Source organism: Triturus cristatus, chromosome 12 (assembly GCF_964204655.1).
Source record: "Triturus cristatus chromosome 12, aTriCri1.1, whole genome shotgun sequence".
Lineage (NCBI taxonomy): Eukaryota > Metazoa > Chordata > Amphibia > Caudata > Salamandridae > Triturus > Triturus cristatus.
The window spans coordinates 78,719,218-78,741,371 of NC_140595.1; the positions used below are offsets into that span (position 1 = coordinate 78,719,218).

The window sequence follows — 22,154 nt, forward strand, 5'->3', positions numbered from 1 at the left end:
CTGACCACCTCCTCATCCCATTCTCTCTTCAGCTATCACACTCTATAACTCTCGGCCAGCCTAAGAGGGCTACTTCCTGGTTCCGTGACACTAAAAACATTGACCTCAGTACCCTCTGTGATTCTGCTTTGCTATCACTTCCAAGGCTAGACCCGGACCTAGATGTTAACGAACTCACCTCCCAATGCCTCACAGTCCTTGCAGTCGAAATCAATAATGTCGCTCCTCTCCAAAGCAAAAAGAAAAGGCCCACTCCCTCAGCACCTTGGTTCAACAAATCCCTCTATGAAGAAAGGAAGTACCTAAGAGTCCTTGAGAAACAATGGAGACAAGCGCCCTCCACCGAAAATCTGGCCACGCTTCGTTCAGCAAGATCCAAGTACCACAAGCACATCTTCCTTGGAAAAGCGTCGCACTTCAAATCCCTCCTTGACTCAGCCAAAAATAGACCCAAAAAACTATTCGACCTCATCAAGAACCCAAACAGCTCTCCCCCAACCTCCAAATTGAAGGATTCCACAAAGAAAGCAGCAGAATTCGCTATATTCTTTGATGAAAAGGTGAAATCACTTGTAGATCAGGTCATTCATCCTACCCCTACAGAGGAGCGCAAATCCTTAACCATTTGGCAAAACTTTGACCCCATCTCTGATGATGCCCTCCTTAAATGCATCCTCGATACAAAGCCCTCTAACCATTCTCTTGACCCCATCCCTAGTGCCATTGCCGTTGACTTCTATACCCATTCTCTCTCCTATTGGACCACTCTGGTCAACCTCTCCCTCAGTCAAGGCTCCCTTCCTGTTTCCTTCAAAACTGGGCAGGTCACCCCTCTGCTTAAAAATCCCACCGCTGATGCGAACGACCCTAACAACTACCGTCCCATCACTAACCTACCCTTTCTTGCGAAAATCACAGAAAAATGTGTAGCGAAACAACTCTCTCGCCATATCAAGGACAATGATCTTCTGGACAACTTCCAGTCCGGCTTCATTCAAAACTGTAGCACTGAACCAGCCCTGCTGCTAGTGATTGATGACGCACTGCGGATACTCGATTCAGGGGAGTCTTGTCTTCTAATTCTTCTTGACCTTTCTGCAGCCTTTGACACTGTCAATACTCTCCTTAACACTCTGCAACAGAGAATGGGCATGGAGGGCACTGTGTTCAAATGGTTTGCCTCCTTCCTCTCTGATAGATCCCAAATGATCAAAATAGCGAACAGTCTTTCATCTCCTTTAGCGGTCGGTCAAGGTGTCCCTCAAGGCTCTATACTTGCACCCACACTGTTCAATCTCTATTTAGAACCGTTGGGAAATCTCCTAAGTAAATCCGGGATCCACTATCATCTATATGCGGACGACACTCAAATCTACCTCAAGGTGGCCTCCACTCACGATCTCTCCCTCCTAAGCTCTACTCTCGACTCCATTCAAAACTGGATGTTAACTCATCAACTGGTCCTGAATCCCTCCAAAACTGAATTCCTCCTCCTCTCCTCCTCACTCTCTCCTCCCCCAGTGCAATCATGGATGGATCCGATTAATCTACTGAACAATAAACCCATCATTGTTGAGAGCGCAAAATCCCTTGGCATCATACTCGACAAAAAACTCAATCTACTCTCCCACATCGATTCCATTGCAAAGTCTGCTCGATACCAACTGCACCTTCTTTGGGGGATTTGTCGCTTCTTCCCGGAGCACGACCTTAAAACCCTGGTCCAATCGCTGGTTCTCTCCAGATTGGACTACTGCAATTCTCTTCTTACTGGCCTCCCCAAATCCCACCTGTCCCCCCTGAAGTCTGTTCTCCATTCAGCAGCTCGCTTCATATATGGGGCCAAAAGAAGCGACCACATCACACCCATTTTATCCACCCTCCGTTGGCTTCCCATAGAGGCAAGATCTATCTACAAGACTGCCTGTATCACCCACAAAGCCTTGCACTCATCCTCCCCTCGCTACCTGGCGGATAAACTGAAACTCTCTGGTGGCTCCAGACCATCACGGAATGCAGAAAATGTATTGCTTGAACCTCCCACTTTCAAGAAGGAAAGATCGATGGCCCAATCCTTTTCAGGCAACGCGGTGAGAATTTGGAACTCACTTCCGCCTCAGCTCCGGACCACCACCTCTTCCCAGGCCTTCAAAACTGACCTCAAATCTCTCCCCCTTCAAAGACACTTCCAAATTTAATTCACGCCCTATATTTTCTGAAGGAAGTCCTTCCATTATAGGAAATTCTGTTCTCCATGCCTATAGAAGTGCCTTCTCAGTGTGTTTTGTGTTTTGAGTGTCTTGTATTTTGATCGCTTTTGTAACTTGCACACGTCACTTTCTCCTTTTGTAACGTATCTGTATGCTACCTCTTGTATTTTGTTTGCTTTTGATACATGCACTACGGCCACCACTGCCTCATGTAACGTAACTTTTGTTTTAGTGTTCTGAGTGTCGGCCATTTATTGCAATTTTTTTTTCTTTTTACCTCTACGTGTACTTTGTATGCTCTTGTAACCTGCACACGGCACTTTTTCCGTTTGTAACGTATCGTTTGCTACCTCTTGTATTTTGTTTGCCCTTGATACGTGCACAATTGTCACTATTGCCTCATGTAACGTACCATTTGATTTTGTAACATGCTCACTTGTATTTTTGCTCCGTATGTATCATTACTGCTGCTATTGTGAAGCGCTCTGACACCTTCGGGTAAAGTCCGCGCTATATAAAAACGCATTAAATAAAAAATAAAATAAAATAGATGAATGATTCAGGAGCCGTACGTCTATCAACATGGCGCCCATCGCTGGCACACCGTACGAGCCCTGTTAGCGCTCTAGTTGTGTAGAAGACCTTTCGTCTTTCTTCTGTGTTTACCGGTTCTCGTGCTTAGAGTGCAGTGTCCGTCCCGACCCCCTTGGCAGCTGCATTTCTGGTTGAATTCTGTTTCCTGGGGCAGGATACTGTACACCGGGAGGGAATGCAGGGCTTGGGCCGCGGGCTCCTGCGGGGGCTGAGCCAGCTTGGGGTGACGGGAGAGCGGTGCCTGAGCACGACGCAAAGCAGAGTAAGTAGAGAGCTCAATATAGAACGTAACTCGCAGATTAGGATAATTAACCATTGGCACTAGCAAGATTATCAACGTGCGTGAGAGCGGTATGAGAGGAGAAGATGAATGGGACATGGTGCCGATCCTGGCTGTTTCCCAGGTCCACGCTTGACTAGTTGCTCAGAACCGGCCTTTTACTTTGCATTCTGGGAGTTGAAGTCCTGGTGTATGGTTGAACAAACGAAACTACAGGTCCCAGAATACATAGTTAAAATTTGTATTGCAGCAGCTTATCGTGCATGGATCTGGAAAACGTGGAAGGGCTGGATGCAGAGCACAAGTCCTGTGAAATATAGGGGGGGCTAAGTAGCATATCTAATTCACTGCAGACCTCACAGCAAGTAATGTCATAACCTTGCAGTATTACTAGCTTAAAATTGAACGGACCCCCTTTACAAAAGCAACAACATAATTATGCGAACGTTGTGGTTTGTTCTACTGTTTAACCCAGATCTGTTGACTGGGGGTAAATGTTTGATTTATTCAGCATACCGTCCATCATTTTTTGCTGCAGCATTTTTCGCACCAAGTGGGATGGGTATGCCCAGATGTGGGTCCCTTGTTCGCTGTGCCACTGGATTCAAGCTAGCCTGGCTGATGAGGCGTGATAAGCCGAAACCTGTCACAGGATGCTTGTTTCTGGTCCAGGGAGGACCTGGCTTGGCAGTTCTGGCTGGACTGTTCCCATGAGGCACAGGGTCAAGACTGATTTGCATATGGCTGGGGCTAAACGTTGGTGGCATAGTGAGCATAAGAACAATGGATTTAACCTAGATCTCTTATCTGGGGATGAATGTTTGATTTATTCAGCGTTCTATCCATCATTTGTTGCCACAGCAATTTTAACTTAAGTGGGATGGGTGTGCACACTAAGTGGGGTGGTGTAGTGAGCAAAAGAATGGAAATGTAAAAACGTGGATGTAACCTAGATCTCTTGATTGGGGGTGAATGTTTGATTTATTCAGCATTCTTTAGAGGAAGCCTAGAACCTGAACTGGTGTAATGCACAGTGGTTTGAAGAAACTGCTGCAACTATTTAGAAAAGAAAATTTAGCAGATTGATAAAGTATATACTTATAAAAAAGCAAAATGTAAAACGTTAAATTTTAAAACCCTTTATAAATGTTAGGAATTTGGAATCTGAGGCTAAAATGTAAGTTGGTTTCCTTAGCTTGGTTTGTGGGAGCAATGCAAGTGTGGCAAATAAGTCTGAACAATTGGTGGCCTCAATTGAAGCACTGGCATGCTTCATTTAGGAGCAAGAAAGACAAAGTAGTATGCTGGAGTCTAGCATATTGCTTTGTCTTTTAGAAATAAACCGAGTTTTGAAAAGCTCCAATCTCCCTTTTAAGATTTTGATTTTGTATATTTTTTGTTTAATTGAAAATATATTTCATAAGTTGTGTATTTTTTATATACCTTTGTGTCTGTAGTTTTTGTACTTTTATAAGGTTCAAATAATTGAAATTGCTTAGGGCAGGCATCTCCGGCTTTCAGAAGAGAAAAGGTTGAGAAGCACTGTCCAGATCCTGCAGCTGCAAGTAAGACTCCTCAGAGTGAGCTGAAGTTGTCTAGACATTCAGTCTGGCAAAGTTCATGGTTAGGATTACTGTGACCACTACTGTCTAGAAATAGCCTAAAACGTGAGCCGGCAAATGTGTTTAATTGGGTATAGTGCAAGCCTCTCACATTAAAGTGATAAGGAGCCCTTCTAATTGAATCTAAGTGCTTTGTAAGCAGGCGCCTCTGATGCAAACATCCTTTGCCATGTATTCTGTAAATGCAGCCTGCTGACTGCTTACCTTTTTGCAGGGTACTGTGATTGTGGAGAGGTGGTGGCAGGTCCCGCTGGCACCTAAAGATAAGGAACCCTATCTGCACCCAAGGAGGTCGCGTATCTACCGGCTGGTCGAGGACACAAAGCATCGACGCCCGGAGAAGATGGAGCTGATCCTGACACAGAACGTTCAGAGTGAGTCCACGCTCTTGCTGTACAAATAATGAAAATAATGCTTGTCCCATATTTAAGAATATGCGCGCTCTTTTCTGAGCATTGTATGGGTGACAGAACGTTAAATATTGACTAGCGTATTCAAAATCTAGCCAGAGGACACAATGTTATTCAGTTGTCATTTGATGGGTAGGGCAACCCCGTTTCTCTGACCTTCATTCTTCTAGCTATTTTCAAACACACAAAAGGTGATGGGAGGAATGGTTGCAACTTGTCTAACCAATTGCATTCACTTGTGTAGCATTACAACCCATCGTTGTTTTGCATACCATTCCTCCTCAGTTTGAACCCAGACATATGCAAATCAGTCTTGACCCTGCTCCAATAGGAACAGTCCAGCCTGAACTTCTTGGCCAGGTCCTCCCAGATTCGGAACACAAGCAACCCAGGACCAGTTTTGTCCTGATTAGAGCTCATCAGTCTGGTATAGCTTAGTTCAAGTGGCACAGTGAGCACAAGACCGATGTCTGGGCATACCCTAGTCTCTTACCGCCATACAGCAAACACACAAAAGGTGATTGGACGAACTCAGTTGCCTAATTGATCTTAGTGTCTAAGATCAAGAACATAATATCTGATCATAAAATATGCAAATCATTAGCCTTTGAAGAGTCAAGAATGCTCTTTAATTATTTTTTCTGAAATAAAACGCCTCAAAGTGAATCTCTTATGCTGGCTTCCGAGATCTGGTGCTAGATCAGGAAAAAACTATGGGCCTGATAGAGAATTGGACGATAGTATAAAATCGTCACATTTCTGGAGAAACAAATTAACCCACAGGATAATTCTCTGTTGAAACTATGTTGTATTTATGATAGAGGAAATGACATTGGTTGATTCTTCTCTTGGTTTAGGTTTTCCTGTGGATTTTTCATTTCCCCCCCACATCTAAATTCAAGCCCTAACCAAATTATGCCCACAAAGTAACTTAGAATTATTTTTGCAAGGGGCTGGCAGTGTGAGTAAACATGTCCTCAGCATCTTAACATGGCATTTTAAAGGAGTACGAGAAATACTTATCTGAATAAAGATACAGGTTTAGTCACTGTCCAAAGCAATTTGACAAATGCAGTAATTTCTACCACTGGGCCCAGAAACAATCGAAGCTTAAAACCAAACCGCACCTATTCCTCCATTGAGCTTCCTTCCACGCGGACTGGTATTCTAGGTGATCTATACATCACCTGTTGTAAAGTGCGCAGAAATGTGTCTGGAACTTAAGTTACGGAGGACTGAAACAAAATAACTGCAGCAGAATAAATATTTGAGTAGTATTAATACTCCTAATCGTGAAAAGGGGGTGCACATCCCACCTTTTAAAAATCACATTTTCTTCTTTCCTCTGTTTATAAGAATCTATCCTTAGGGATGGATGTTACTTGAGTAACAAGGTGCCTAAAACTCCGATTATTACTTGATTTTTAATTTCCTGGATGCGTTACGGTTATCCATTGTTTATACGTGGTCAGCCAGCAAGCACAATCTTGCTGAATCTCTCTGAGGAGGGGCCAGCAGCATGGTTTTCTGCAGTGTTTGGGCATGGGCTTGCAACGAGGGCAACATTTAAGCCTCAGCAACATCTACAAAAAGGCTTTCTGTTTTTTGCTTTTGCTCTAAAGTTCATCAGCTTGCTTTCAGGGTCACGAAGTAGAGATACTGCTTGACTTCTGCGGAAGACTAGTCTGATAATGTCCAAGAATTTGATGAAAGGCTCATTTGTCCAGTCTGAATCACTTGCTTGTCTCCAAGTCTACAGATGTGCCTATCTGCTAGACTGCTGAGGAGTGCAGTGTGAGTTAGGAGATATTCCAGAAATCAGTAGTTGGCGTCAGTTCTTTCCATCCACTTTAAAAAGTGGTTCTGTTCATACTGATTGCTGGGGTTTATGTCCCGGACTATCATTGGTGGCCGAAGAGTCATTGAGCACAATGCAGAGGAGCTTTAGCAAATCACATCTGCTAATAATATACACAATAGTGCAGAGTGGAACAGAAATACAAAATATAAGTACACACAACATAGGAAGGATATAAAACCAATTAAAATGAGACTCTAATATATATTACAGTTCATTTATTTTATTTATTTGAGTTTTATATAGCGCTGGCTAGACCCGGAGGTATCGGAGCGCTTTACATGAGGAAGAAACATTGTTTCAGAACATGGTTACAAAGTTACATCAGTTACTGGAGCGTAGTTACAGGAATTACATGAGTACAAAGGCATAGCATAATCATGAGGAGAAAAAAAAAATAGGCAAGGGGAGAGAAGAATAGAGGAGAGAGGGAAGGAATAGGGGAGGTAGAGGAGAATAATTAAGGGAGGGGGAGGGTATAGGAGGCACAACGGGGAGACGAGGAAAAACAGTGTCCGACGTCAGGCTGGGTATGTGACGGCCGAGGGGTGAACCAGAGCCAAACTCCTCTATAGCTGCATAGGACAACTCCACCGGTCATCGGCCAGAGGTTGCTCGGGCACCGCAGTACATACAGATAGGTTATAGTTTCCGCCTAGGGGGGGCATAGTCCAAAAAGTTCCATGGAGCGCGCCGGTCACGGTGTACGGTGCTGTGCTCCCAGTGGTAATGGGTTAAAAACCCAGGCCTCCGCTGTGAGAGACTCCCTTGTTGCTGTGGACTCTCTCAGAGGGATCTCTGAGACTCCAGGACATAAATGCTGGATCCCTCCCAACAAGGGGAGAAGGAGTGCTTTGGAAAGGTGCCCACTCATGGTGGCCATTATTAGAAAATTGGTGTGTCATATTAATGCTTACAAGGTGGAGGAGCATCGTCCATCGCAGCGTGGTAATCGCAGGCGTCCAAGAAGTGGGTCGATGGAGACATTTTGGAGCAGTCGAGGGCTGCCATTTTGAGGAGGACCGAGCGTTGAACAAGATGCTGGTGGTAGCAACCGGGCACGACACTCAAAGCAATCAGGGCCTCGCCATTTTAAAGCTTACAAGGCAGAGGAAAGCTGGCTATCGCAGTGCGATGATTGTAGGGACAGATAATGGTACGTGGAGGCACGACATCTGAACAGTAATTAAAAAAGTATCAGGATGTGTGGGGGCGTGCGGGCAAACAGCATGCGCAAGCAATCACCACAGCATTCAGTCAACAGCTATGAGAGGAGAGCGGTGCGGATCATAGGCCCAGACCGTAGCAAGGTCTCCCTGGTGCTTAGTCCCCTCTATTTGGCGCTTAGGGGGGGCCGTCCCCTAATGCCTCAGGCCTCTGCTGTTCAAATTCCCACTGCTTGTGGTATGCACATCCCACCCTGTGGCTCAGGTTATTGCAGTCATTTGAGTCTTTACATATAGGGAGATTGTGGTTTGTTATTGCGATCTCTGGACAAGCGTGTGGGGGGGGCACCAATGTGCTCATCAGCCATGTGTGGGTCCAAGCCTCTCTGTTGCCCTTTCAAGATCCTCCCGTTTTCTCAATTTCATAGCCGCTTAAACAGTGTCCCTCGTGGGCGCCATTTTAAGGTCAGGCACACCGCTCACTCATGCTGGGCCGCTCCTGTGTCTCCCGTCGGCGATGCCCAAGCTTTGCTGTTCTGCATTTACTTTACATTTACTTGGGTCCACACAATGCTTCCCTGCAGCCTCTCCGCTCTTAATAGCTTGCGTGTGCCTGGTTGCAGTAGTACATGACTTGCGGCACTCTCCACCTCAATCTGCTTCAAGTTGTGTTGTGCTCCTGTGACTCGGTGTATTATTGCCTGCTGCTGCATGCGTTGCACCGCTCCTATTCACTGCATCTTCTCCTGTGTTGCAACGCTGTGTGTCCCGCCTGCACGTATTCTCCTCGAACCCCGTAGCTTTTTGCTGACTCTCTCAGGCGCTGCTGGTCACAGGCTCTTCCCTTCCCTCTGTGCCAACTCTGTTCATTACCATAAGAAATCGCTATTCTTTTTTTTTTTTTTTTGTTTTTTTTTTTGAAAAGTTTATTGTGCATAAAAAGGGTTACAAACACGGGCCTACAACCACCAGGGCCGGCCGCTAGTAGTCGAAGTGTTCCAGCATATCAGAAAACAATGACTGGCCCAAAGGGGCTCCGCACTATCACGGTAGATCAGACTGCACATAAGGGAAATCAGAATACACACTTTTAGTATAAATAACAACAAAAAAGAAAAATACAAAAATACAACAAACAAGGCGAAACGACTTATGAAGGGTGGCGAACACCAGCCGGGGGAGTCAACACCCAACCACCCGAGGGCGGTCAATAAAAGAAGACCTGAGAGAGAGGGGGGGGCCACGAGAGAACCAAATCTGTACTCCAAAGTACGAGATACACAAGGAACCCTCAAGGATCAGGGGGACGAGGCAACCCCGGACGTATCCACCAAAGGGGGAGCTCAGATAGACCCACGATACGCGTTCCACTGCCCCCAAATTCTACCCCAAGCCCCCGGTTTACCACGAGCCACATACACCGTTTTCTCCCTGAACATGCACCAGTCCATGTTCTCCTTCCAGACGGACACGGTGGGAGGCCGCTGAGAACCCCAAAGCTGTGCAATATCTCTCTTTGCAATCATGTTCCCCAAGGCCGCCCACCGAGCCTGAGCCGCATTGCAGTCATTGGGCTCCCATACATTCAGCACACAACGACGCACCTCCGGCAGCAGAGCGACCCCGGTGACTCGTCTCATAATATCATGCACCCGGCGCCAGTATTCCGCCACCTCGCGGCATTCCCATAGGATATGGAGAAAGGTAGCACTGAGCCCGCAGCCACGCTTACAGAGTCCGTCGTCTGAAAACCCCATCGAGACCAGGCGGGGGCCCGTCACATATACACGATGGAGAATCTTAAGCTGGACCAGGCGGAGACGGGCCGGGATGGCCACCTCCTTAGGGGATGACAGTGCAGTCTGCCAGTCCTCATCGTCCAGCTCCACCCCATCTCCCGTCCATGCCTCCCGAAGACGCACCAAGAGGTCAGCCCGATTGTTTATCAGTTTTTTGTAAATCAGGGAGATAGTACTGTCGGGGACGTGACCATCGAGTATGCGGTCCTCGAGAGGCGAAGAAGAAGGGACCGTGGTCCCCTCCCCAAAGACCGAAAGCAGGGCGTGCCGAACCTGTGCATAACGGAAGAACTCTCTGTCACTAAGCTCATACTCGCGCTGAAGCGCCGCGAAGGATTTAACCGCACCTTTAACCCACAGGTCCCCCACTCTGCTGATGCCGATCGTATCCCAGCGCTCGAAGCCTTTCGTTGTCCAGAGGCTTCCCAAGCGGTCTGAGTCGAATAGAGGAGTGGCGCACGTTAAACGCTCACTCCAGCCCATCGCTACGTTAGCCGCCTTCCATACACGGACCGCAATCCTGGTAGGGCCCGTAAGGGCCCTACCAGCAGACCGCGAGTAAAGCGCTCTGTTATAGTTACCGCCGGGGAGCAGGAATTTATCCATCTCATATGCCGGGTTCGAACCAGGAGCGTACGTAGCATGATTAATGGCAGACAGCTGGGAGGCCCAATAGTACCGTCTAATATCAGGAAGCGCGATGCCCCCGTCATACCAGGAAAGAGTCAGCTTGGCCAAAGCGATACGCGATCGCCCGTCCCAAACCAGTCTCCTCTGCAAACTCTCCACCTCCCTAAAGTAGGCCGCAGGAATGACATCGAAGAAGTTCTGGAGTGCATAAAGGAATCTGGGAAGGGACATCATTTTAAACAGCGCTGCGCGACCAAGCGGAGACAAGGGCAGCTTACACCACCGAGCCGTATCTGCCCTCAAACGCCGGAGTGGAGACAGGAGATTCTGCTCATAGCGGACCGCCGGATCCAACGAAACGTACACCCCCAGGTATTTAAAGCCGGACTGAGATATTTGGAGCGGAAGCCGAGGCGGCAAGAGAGGAAGACCACCAGAGATAGGATACACGCAAGATTTGGACCAGTTGATTATCAGACCCGAGTTTTTCCCGAAGGAAGTAAGGACATCAAAGAGAACATTGAGCGACTTCCGCGGTGAGGTGAGATACAAGAGAATATCATCCGCGTACAATGAAACCCGATCCTCGAAGCCTGGGGCCCACCAGAGCCCTCTAATCGAGGGCTCCCAACGGAGCCAGGCAGCGAGCGGTTCCAGGGCGAGAGCAAAGAGCAGCGGGGACAACGGGCACCCCTGCCTAGTTCCCCTCCCGAGAGCGAAAGGCCGAGAAACCCGCCCATTGACAACCACCTGAGCCATTGGTCCAGCATAAAGGAGCTTCACCCAGCTAAGGAACCCCTCCCCAAAACCAAACTTCGCCAAGACGGCCCAAAGAAATGGCCATTCAATGGTATCAAAGGCCATCGTGGCGTCTAGGGAAACCAATATGGCCGGTTCAGCGAAGTACTCAGCCCTAGCGAGGACGCCGTGCAGACGCCGTAAGTTGAGAGCGGTATTACGATGTGGGATGAAGCCACATTGATCCGGATGTATCAAGTCACATATAACGCTCAGCAGGCGATTGGCGAGGACCTTAGCAAGGATTTTGGGTTCGGCATTTAGCAGGGAAATAGGCCTATAGGAGGCACAGCGGTCACGTGGCTTACCCTCCTTGGGAATCACCACTATAGTAGCCAGACGCTGGTCGTCAGGAAGGGAACCCCTCTCGAGCGATTCCTGAAATATATGACGGAGGAAAGGCGCGATTTTATCCGGGCGCAACTTATATAGTTCAATCGGCAGACCGTTGGGGCCCATAGCCTTGCCCGAGCGGAGGGAGCGTATCGCAGTAGCTATCTCTTCGACAGACAAAGGGGCATCCATCAGCTCGCGGTCCTCGCCGGATAAGCCGGGCAGGGCAATATCCCGAAGCAGAAGACGAGAGCCGTCATCTCTATCAGACACCGGGGAGTACACTGCACGGAGGTGGTCAGCAAAACACTCAACAATCTCACCAGGCTCAGTCACACACACTCCATCTGACACCCGAAGCTCCGGGACCACACGATTCACTCTCTCCTTCTTGTCCAACCAGGCAATCAGCTTACCCGCCTTGTCTCCGGCGTCATACAACCTACCCTGCTGCTCCCTATACACAGTCTTGGCAGCATCAGTGACGAGAGACTTATATTCAAACTGCTTCAGGCTGAGGGCATGCAGCCCATCCGGGGTGACACCCGCCTCCAAGGCTGCCTCCAGCCCCGATATTTCAGTCTCCAGCGTCACAACCGCCTCTCTCTTAACCCTCTTGGCCTCCACTATCTGGGACAGGGCATGCCCACGGAGCACTGCTTTGAAAGCTTCCCACAGGGACACCGAGGACAACACCGACCCCTCATTCTCAGAAAAATATTGATCAATCGACTTAATCAGGCCATCACGGATCTTGGAGTCTCGCAGGTACCAAGGGTTAATAGGAGCGATCCGCCCAGCGGACCGCGACCCGGTGTCAAAAAGCAACCACAGTGGGGAATGATCAGAAATACCCCTGGCCAGGTGTTTGACCTCTCGAATCCGAGTAGCCTGGGCCGCGGGCATAAGGAAATAATCCAGTCTGGAGAGACTCCCATGGGCCCCAGAGTGAAAGGTGTACTGACACTGTGTCGGATGCATTAACCTCCAACAGTCCACCAGACCGAAGGTCTCCAGGAGCCCGCCCAGCCACGCCTGGGCAGCAGGGAGGGCCCTGGGCGGATGACGGTCCAGGTCACCCGAGACAACCGAATTAAAGTCCCCACCCATAAGCAAAAGACTGTCAGGAAGCCCAAGCATCATACGACCCAAGTCTGAGAAGGTGGAGTTCTGGAGGCCCGGGGGAACATAGACCGAGATCAAGGAAATGGACTGCCCCTCCCACCTCCCAGTCAGAGCCACATAGCGCCCTCTATCGTCTGGGACCACCCTGGTGATCTCCAACGGAAGTGAAGCTCGCAAGAGAATGCCCACCCCTCTCGAACCAGTGGTGAAACCAGAGTGGGCCACAAGTCGATATCCCCCCCTGTTCATAGCCCGACAAACATTGCCAACCAGATGCGTCTCCTGTAAGAACACCACATCAGGAGTCAGACGACGCAGATATTGCAGCACAACACCCCATTTGATACGGTCCCCCAATCCATTGACGTTCCAAGACATCAATCTCAACCCGTCCCCCCCCCCCCATCCCCTCCAGTAGATCAAGGGCCCCCTAGCAAAGAGCTCAACACCCAAGGATGAACCATAGCCAATACTTCGCCTTGAAAACAAAAAACACAAATCCAAACAACCCCACCCACCCACCAACCCCCCCCCCCCAACCCCAACACCCCCCACCCTGCACCCCTGCGGTCCAAAAAACCACCCCAACTTGCAGTGTGCCTGTCGCCCTACAAACCCCATTCTATGAAAAGATCCCGGAGGAGGGAAGGGACCCGTCCCCGCCCGCTCCCAACACACAACATAGTGAAACAAAATGCACAAAAGAAGTAGAACCCAGCCGAACAGTACAACATGGCAGAGTCCGGGACCCTAAGTCACTCCAAAGGAGACCCGCCACCCTCGGTACCGGCAGAGGGCCCAGTCCGGTCACCCCGGTCCGGCAGCGAATCCAGCCAGTCACTCACAGTCGCAGGAGAGTCAAAAAAGGTAGTCCGATCTTCATGTTCCACTCGGAGCCTTGCAGGATAAAGCATAGAGTACTTGAGACCGAGGTCCCGGAGACGCCGCTTCACCCCCTGGAAGCCCATCCGCTGTTTCTGGACAAGTTGGGTGAAGTCCGGGAAAAAGTTAATGGACGAGTTCTCATGTCGGACCGGGCCATGGACCCGTGAGGCCTGCAGAATCGCGTCTCGGTCTCTGTAATGGAAAAGTCTCGCAACGATAGGCCTCGGGGGGGCACCCGGTCGCGGCCGGCCACCTGGGACTCGATGGGCCCGCTCCACAGCGAAAAACTTACTCAGGCCAGCGGGAGCAAGATGTTCGAGGATGAACTCCTCGACCAGGAGATCAACCGGGCAGTTATCGGAGGTCTCCGGAACGCCTATGACGCGGATGTTATTGCGGCGGGCCCGTCCCTCGAAGTCTTCCAGCCGCCGGGCCATCAGGTCATTGGCCGACTTGAGATCGCCGAGAGTGGCCTGCAGGTCCGACACGTCCGTACCAAGGGAGGACGTCCGCACATCCAGCGATTGAACCCTCTCGTTGGTCTTAGAGAGATCCGCCCGGATTAGCGTAATGTCAATGGCCACCGTGTCGATTTTACGGGCCAAAGCCTCGTACTGCGTAGCGATGGTTTCTCTGATGCCCTTAATGGCGCCCATGATGTCCTGCAGGGACAGATCCGGAGAAACGGACGGGCCACCACTGGTGTCCTCCGGGGGGACATTGGCCGTCCCAGGGGATCCTTTACCCTGAGTGTAGCGGTCCATGTTGTTCGTCTGGACCGGTCCCCCACGTAGGGATGTTTTGGTCTTGCGCCTCTCGGGGTCTCCCTTGCCTCCCATGAGAACCTCGATCGCCGAAGGGGACCACCGAGGAAGCGTCGAGGTGGCACAGGCCAGGCAGACGCGTGTCTCACCACAGGCCGCAATATGGCGGAGCGAAGGGACCACCGTCAATGAGCACACTGGCAGCAGACGAAGCCACCGGCATCAAGCGAAGGCAAAATGAAAGCCCAGTCGCACCAAGCAAGTCCACAGTCCAACCCCTCAAAGACCAAAAGTGAAACCGAAAGTGATGTGACGGCAACTGGCACAGCCCCGCTGCCGTTCAACTACGCCCCGGCTCCACAGATCACCCTCGCATCGGGCACAGCCGTCGGGTGGGCCTCAAAAGTTCAAACCACCATAACTCCGGATTGCCAGGTCCGATTTGATTTCCGAAAGGAGTTTAGTGTTCAGCCAGCATTCGTCTCCCAGATTCCATCAACCAAGTCAGGATAGAGTCAGGATAAATTCCGAGGAGCAGCGAGGGTCCGGGGAGCCCTGTGCTCACGCGACCATCTTGGATGCGCGCTGAGAAATGGTGGAAATCGCTATTCTTGATGCGCAGTTAGTTTGGATCGGGGTACGCTGTCTGCTTTGTCTTCGCACCTCTCGGTTCGGTCGCTGCAGCCTTAGGTCATGTATGTGGCTGTAGCTCGCCCTCGTACCTGTTGTACGCACAGTCTCCTACGCCGTCAGGGTCCCTGCTTCAAATGCCCACTGTGGGTTAGCCTTCTTCGTCCCACCTCACTAGCAACCGTTATTCTCCTTCGTGCTATTCTGAGCCGTTCACCATGTACGGCCCCAGGGACTTTTTCCCAGCCACCATGATCACCGGGCACGGCCGCTCAGCTCTCCAGGCGCCATCTTAGCTTCTTCGTATGTGGGGACATCACGGCTCATTTCACCGCAATGCTAGATCGGAGACGGGCGATGTAGATCTTCAGGTGATCTGCCAGCATTCCGGCTGCAGAAACGTTGTTCTGGATGTGAAAACAATTCGGTGGGATGCCGCTCGGGAAGCTGGAAAAAGGGTTCAGCTCGGAGCATCAGCTCCGAGCGGCCATGATGAACAGTTGACAGTTCAAGTATCCCAGAAGACTCGGCTCTCTCTCCTTCTCAAAATATACCACCACAAAGCAAGAGGTAAAGCAGCATATGCTTTCTCCTGGGATATGACATATATTTGATAAGCTATGATTAAAAGTCTACAAATAAACTTTAATTACCATTTTTAGCCTCTGTGCAAGACAGCACACGCTTTTCTGGTTGTGAAAGACGTATTGTGAACTCACAGTAGGCTTACAGCCTGAGCACTGCTAACCATTGGTTGGCTTCGTCCTTGTCATTTGCTCGCTTCTTATTCGATGCTAGTGCCTCCTATTTTTGTCATCCTACTGAATCATAGCCCCTTTACTATTTTGACTTTGGCTGACCTATATCCTTACAAGGCTCACATTTAGGGAACTTCTTTTTTCCTTTTCATTCAGCAGTTCAAGAGAGTGTATGTTTTCTAGCTCTCTTCCTCATGTGATTTCCCCCCCCCCCCTTCAAATACTGACCCTCCTTTCGCCTAGACTGTGTTGCTCACTATCTCTCCCAGCTTGTCTTTCAAACCACAGCAGCAGGGATATTTTCTACCATGGTGTGGCTGAAGAGCAGACTTTAAGGGTTATTTTTGTTTCATCTCCTGCATTCTGCTTTTTGCATGAAAGCGCAAGCTTTGGCACTCAAAGGCTTTTATGGCACTGTGGGAAAGGCCTCAACTGCACTCACTCAGCTGGTTTCTGAGGTAAAAGGTGTACTTGGCATGACACTCCTCCTGGATCCTCACAAATCTGCTTCCTGGGCAACTACAGGGGACCAAAAGACTGACACTTGTGGAAAATAAATTAAGCTTTGGCAAGCAGTTACTTTTCGTTCTGAAACTTCCTTATTTTTAAATACTGTTTAGTCTTGAGTGCAAAGTAAGTGGAAAATAACCATGCCATCTTCAAAGATTGTACACCGAATTCAGTTTTTTCAGTTTTGAGACAGCATAAGATATATTAGCTTTTCCGCCAATATATTGTAATAACTTTCTTCACTTTTTAAATAATACTTTACAGACCAACACTGGCAAAGTCAGAAGCTCATCACACACATTTTAAAGGCACGACCTATTGGCTTTGCCATTGTTTGTTCTATAAATATTTCTTCTTCGGCTCGATGTGGAGTCCGTAGTTTGAGCGTTTGACTGTATGTTTGTGTCTCCTTTCGCAGGTCTGGGCAGCCGTGGAGACACTGTTTTTGTGAAGAAGTCAGTTGGGCGAAACAAGCTCCTTCCTCAAGGGCTGGCCGTGTATCCATCTCCAGAAAACAAGAAACAGTTTGAGGAGGAAAAGCGGGTAAGCTTGAGCCTCTTTTTGAGAATGCTGTTGCCTACTGTTCCAAGAGCTCTCTTCAGGTTGAGTCGACAGCGTGTGGGGACTTGGGCCTGAATGTTCTGGGTAGTTCAGAGGAGTAGGTACGCCAACCCTACAGGAAGGCCTAGCATGTGGGTTTAGGTTCTCCTTCCCAGTGGTGTCTAATGGAGAGTTTGCTTGTCTTGCTCATGGTGGTCACAGGAGGAGGACCATAGCTGTGCTAAGAGGCATAAATGGGATGTTTCATCCCCTGCATGTGGCACTCTCAAGTGTGGGTCGTCTAGTCAAGTAGAGCAACTTTCATGGGCTTGTAAAGATTCTACCAGCTCATCTGACTGGTGGGGCCTTTCCTGCCCTAGAGGGGTGGGAGGCTCCCATGTTTGTCCTAAGACACCCAAAACAGGCTGCCTTTTTGGGTGAAGTCCACCAGTGGCTCTTGAGTGGCACTTATGGTAGTCGAGGTTTGGCAGTCAAACACTACCCATCTGAAAAGGGTCTTTGCTGGAATGGGTAATGGGCATGGTTACATCTGTATTGCCCAAGAAACTTCGTGGTTGGTAAAGTATGGGGTTCTCATTGTTTTCAAGTTGCTCATCAGATGTTTGAGGGGCGATGAGGAGGGCTGTTGGCTGGGATTGCACTGCTGCTACGCTTACTTGTCTGTGGGCATTTGATGAGACGGCAGCAACTCTTAAACCTACCATTGTATTGTATGTTCCCCTCTTTCATTCATCCATCTAGCTGTGTTAATGTAGATTTACAGTGTCCAGGTTGCATTGTTCCTGTTAACAGAGTTAATTCTTACTGAAGAGTACACAGTAATATCCGCCATCAGTTCAAAAGAATTTGTTTTGTCCCATTACATTTATTTTTAATTTCCTAATTAGAATCTCTAATTCTCTTTGGGCCACATGTACGTATGTTAGAAACTGTAAGTTCTTAACTGCAAATCCATGTGGGCTGCAAAGGATAGCTAGTTGGATGCAGACCAACAAGTTAAAATTAAATGGGGGAAAAACTAAAGTTTTGATCCTCTGGAAGAATAAAGATCTCTCGGGCCCCCAACATTGGCTGCCTCAAATGGGGGAGCACCCTCAACCGTCACAATCAGTCCGCAATCTAGGTATAATCATAGATGACCAACTATCTATGAAACAGCAAGCAGTCAAGGTCGCTGCAACCTGCTTCACCTTCCTAAGATGGCTCAAAAAAATACTCTGGATGTTGCCTAGTCCCACACAAAGAACAGTAATCCAGGCTTTGATTACATCTAGATTGGACTATGGCAACATTCTGTATTTAGGAGCCACCAAGGAGGTAGTTCGAAAACTGCAGGCTGTCCAAAACTCTGCGGCCAGATTGCTTTGCCAGTTACCCAGAAAGGCGTCCATCTTGTGTTCTCTCAGTGACCTCCACTGGCTTAGGATGAAGAATCGCGTGAAATTCAAGGCCCTATGCTATATGCACAGGATCAAATCGGGTTCAGCACCACAGTATCTGAGCGCCTTGGTACACCCCTACCTCCCTACGCATCTTCTCCGATCCTCGGCTCAGGCAAAGTTTTGAGTCCCCAAGATTAAACGATTGTGTATGGGTTGCCGGTCTTTCTCCTACTTGGCTCCTTCCCTATAGAACTCACTCCCATTACAACTCCGGCACGAAACTATTTACAACAAATTCCGTAAAGGCCTAAAAACTTGGTTATTTAACCAATAGTGTCTCTCTCTCTTCTAGCGTTGTGTCCAATGGCGCCGGGAAACCTCAGGGTAGCTGTGCGCCTTAGAAAATTAAGAATAATAATGTGAATCACTATTAGGAAATCACAATTTCAAATGTACGAAACTCAATTGAGTTTCATGTGCGATTCCCAGTGGGTCGCAATGAGACCAACCTCATCAATATTCATGATGTAGGTCACAATCTGTGACCCATTGAGAATCACTAAAAACACAGGGATTGTGGCCTGCTGAGGACAGCAGACCACCATGTCTGTGTTTTGCTTTTGAATAAAGCAACGTTTTTTTCTTTTTAAATGCAGCGCAGTTTCCTTAACAGATTGCGTTTCAAATGGAAATTGAAACTTTTCAGTTTAATTTTTTAAGAGTAGGCATTGGTCCGTGGGACCTCTGCCTGCTCTTAAAACGTTTTCGCATGCATTCACAAAAGGGTCTAATGGGGACCCATTCCTGTTTCAAATGGCTACTTTCAAATTAAATTTGGTGGTAAAAAGCAAATGTTTTGCGACAGCATTTCGGTCGCAAAACAGATGTGCATGGCACAGCTAGTCTCTATTAGTATGGGACGCCCTTAACAGGCCCATTCCTAATACTGAATTGCAAAACCCAAGTTGCGATTTGGTAAATAGTTACCCAACCGCTATTTGGGCTTTATGCATGCCAAAAAGTCTTTTTGCGTTCGCAAACGGGCCAATTCTGTGAATCGGGCCATTTGTGACCGGCACAAAGGTTTGTACATGTGGCCCTGAATTCCTTGAGCGGCTTCTTCCACCACTCCCAGTTCCAATTCAGCATTGTCCATCTGAATGATTCAAGTGAGCAGACAATTGATAACCCAAGTTAAAACGAGAAGTAAACTTGCACTGATGTGGATGCTGGGAAGAAATAATCAAAAACAGATAACTGGCAGGAAAAAATAGGGGAACAAATGCGTACGCAGAAGAACTAAACACGCTGCCTGATAAATTCAGTAGCCGGAATATCTCACCATGCTTTAGAAGATGCTTACCAAGTCATCTAGGAGTCATAGTATATATACATATATTTTCAGCAGTATTCAAAGCAACAAATAAAGAATCAAGTGTCATTCAAAATGTTATCAAAATTATATATCGTTTATTGTAATCATCTCTATATAAATAAACATATATCCATACATGTCACATTGCAGGGCATACCAAAGGTCCATAAATATAATACGAAAGAATAACTGTCCCCTCGGAAATAACCATGTAAATGCCCCCACTAATGCTCCGGCTCGTCAACCATACCACTCGTACCACATTCATTCAACGGACAAACCTTTTCACATACCAAAGAAACCATAACCAAACGTGCTGAGAAGAGAGGCAGCTTTATTTTTAAAAGGCTGTGCTTTGCTACCTTGGAACTGAGTTGAGTAAACTCTAGTAAGAACGTGAGGAAATAATAAGAGTAAAATGAAACGCTAAGCTTTAATTGGCCTTAATAGATGGTTCTTGGACTTCAAAGCTTTATGGGAGTAACAAGTGAAAATAAATTTGAAATGGCTGGTTTGTGTGCGTCTCATACATTGCTGGTGAGTGATCTCTTTGAACAGTGGTATTCTTTTTTTTTTTTTTGTTTATTGGTGAGGGAGTATAGATTTGTTCATAGTAAGACCTTTATGAATAGGATGTTTTTTTACTTGTTTTTTTTTTTTATCCCAGCGTGCTATTTTTTTACTCGTTGGGGATGAATTCTTCCATACACTTGTGGTAATTTTGATCCTTTGTTGCTGGCAAGTGATTTCTTTGACCAGTGTGTTAGGAATTTGCTTTTACATTTGTTACTACAGTGGTTTAGCTTCGGTCACAGAGTTGTTAGTGAGATATTTTGTTTGTACACTGTGGTGTGTTTTTTGTTTTGGCTTTACTAATTTGAGTGCTCACATCCTTCCCACTGCTACATGATGTACAATTTGTTGGTTTCTTGTTCAGATGCATCTTGAGGGGAAAGCGGAAGGTCGGCTGCAAACCAGGACCGGCGAAATGGTGAGTACAGTTCTTGCGTACTAGAAGTCTCTTGCGCCAGCACTTTTCACTAAGGCAAAATTCACAATTCAAAACGCAAAGCATATTTGTTCACATTTTTGATATTTTCCCCAGAAACCCTCTTAAAAGAACATTATAAATGTTGACTACATTCTGGAGTTGGGCACTAATAAGAGTACTTATTTTTAATTAACTGTTTTCATGAATTCCCTTTATTTTATATCGCTTGCACCCTCAGCTAACATTTGCACTTGCTTGGTCGCTAGCCTTGTTTAGGAGTGTTTTCAGGGCTTATCCCGCGGGTCTTAAAGTGAGCCTCATATGGAGTTGCTTTCCAGAATAAGAGAATTAAGCAGTCATCTTTTCTCTTATTCCACAGTCCAAAGAAGTCTTTACTTCACAAATTTTAAGCTCTCCAATCACCAACCACCACCCTCCAAAGTCCCTTCGAATTTGCAAAGTTTCCACAAGGAATGATTCAAGGCTATAGTCCAATTTTTCCATGTTCATCTAAGCAGGATTCTTTCACCTTGTACCAGTGTGATTGAAGTCATACACCATATTCTGGAATTGTCATATAAAAAACTTGTATATTATGAATCCAAGTATATTTTTTTGCCTAGTGTTTATCATGGAAATCAGGCAAGGTGACCATTGATTGGTCTGACGGCAGACTGCAATCTGAGGTGCACATGAGATCTTTAAAGAAAAGCTGAGGGCAAATTTAGTAAAAATTTGGATAAATCGTCGTGCATCTCCTGTCCTCTTCATATCTTCCTTGTTGTAGAAATCCGGGTAGTACAGATGCTGATATCTGGCATCCTGCTACCACTGGCCACTTTTGTGCAGTACTCCCGGGGAGTTTTCTTTTGCTCACCTCTACCCTCAGTTCTCATCCTGAGGACTTGTGCTGTTTTTCCTCGGTACATCTGGTTCTGGAAGGCTCGGCCGCCTGCACCAGGCCATGCCTTACCCCAGCGTGTACCCCTGTCTTGGAGCATGTTATTCCTGAAGATCCTCCGTTGTTTCAGGTTCTTCTGGAGAGTTGAGAGCCCTGCAAAGATCTTGCTCATCCGCAGTATTTTTCTTTGTCAGGCGGCAAAATTGTGGCCGTCCTGGATTCCTGCACAAGTGTAAATGATCATGTTTGCTGGAACCAGAAGTAGTTTTTAACAGCTTGTATATAAAATACTCATTAAACACCCTTTTTGAGGGGATGATTTTGAAATACCTGCCTTCAAAACATAACACCTTTTTGCATCCCCCGCACACGACATCCTCCTCCCACCTCCGAAATTCATTACGATGCAGTCATTACAACGACTGCGTTGTTACATCGCATGCCTTTACAACGCAAGCCGTTACAATGTCTTGCTGTAGGGGGCAGTAGGTGTTGGATTTTAAATCCAACACCTTCCCTACTGTTGCACAGACTGGAGTTGGAATAGTAAATTATACTATTCCAACATCCAG

At 47.6% G+C, this 22,154-nt stretch overlaps 1 protein-coding gene across 1 annotated transcript in view; it reads left to right on the forward strand.

The window, feature by feature from the left end:
- The first annotated feature begins 2,869 nt into the window (after window positions 1-2,869).
- The window catches only part of MRPL9 (mitochondrial ribosomal protein L9), a 38,772-nt gene continuing 19,487 nt past the window's right edge, over window positions 2,870-22,154 (forward strand). Inside the window, exons 1-4 of the mRNA XM_085637820.1 lie at window positions 2,870-3,066; window positions 4,921-5,080; window positions 16,791-16,915; window positions 20,628-20,681. Coding sequence (XP_085493946.1) covers window positions 2,980-3,066; window positions 4,921-5,080; window positions 16,791-16,915; window positions 20,628-20,681 — 426 coding nt within the window. The 5' untranslated portion in view covers window positions 2,870-2,979. The remainder of the gene's footprint in view (window positions 3,067-4,920; window positions 5,081-16,790; window positions 16,916-20,627; window positions 20,682-22,154) is intronic.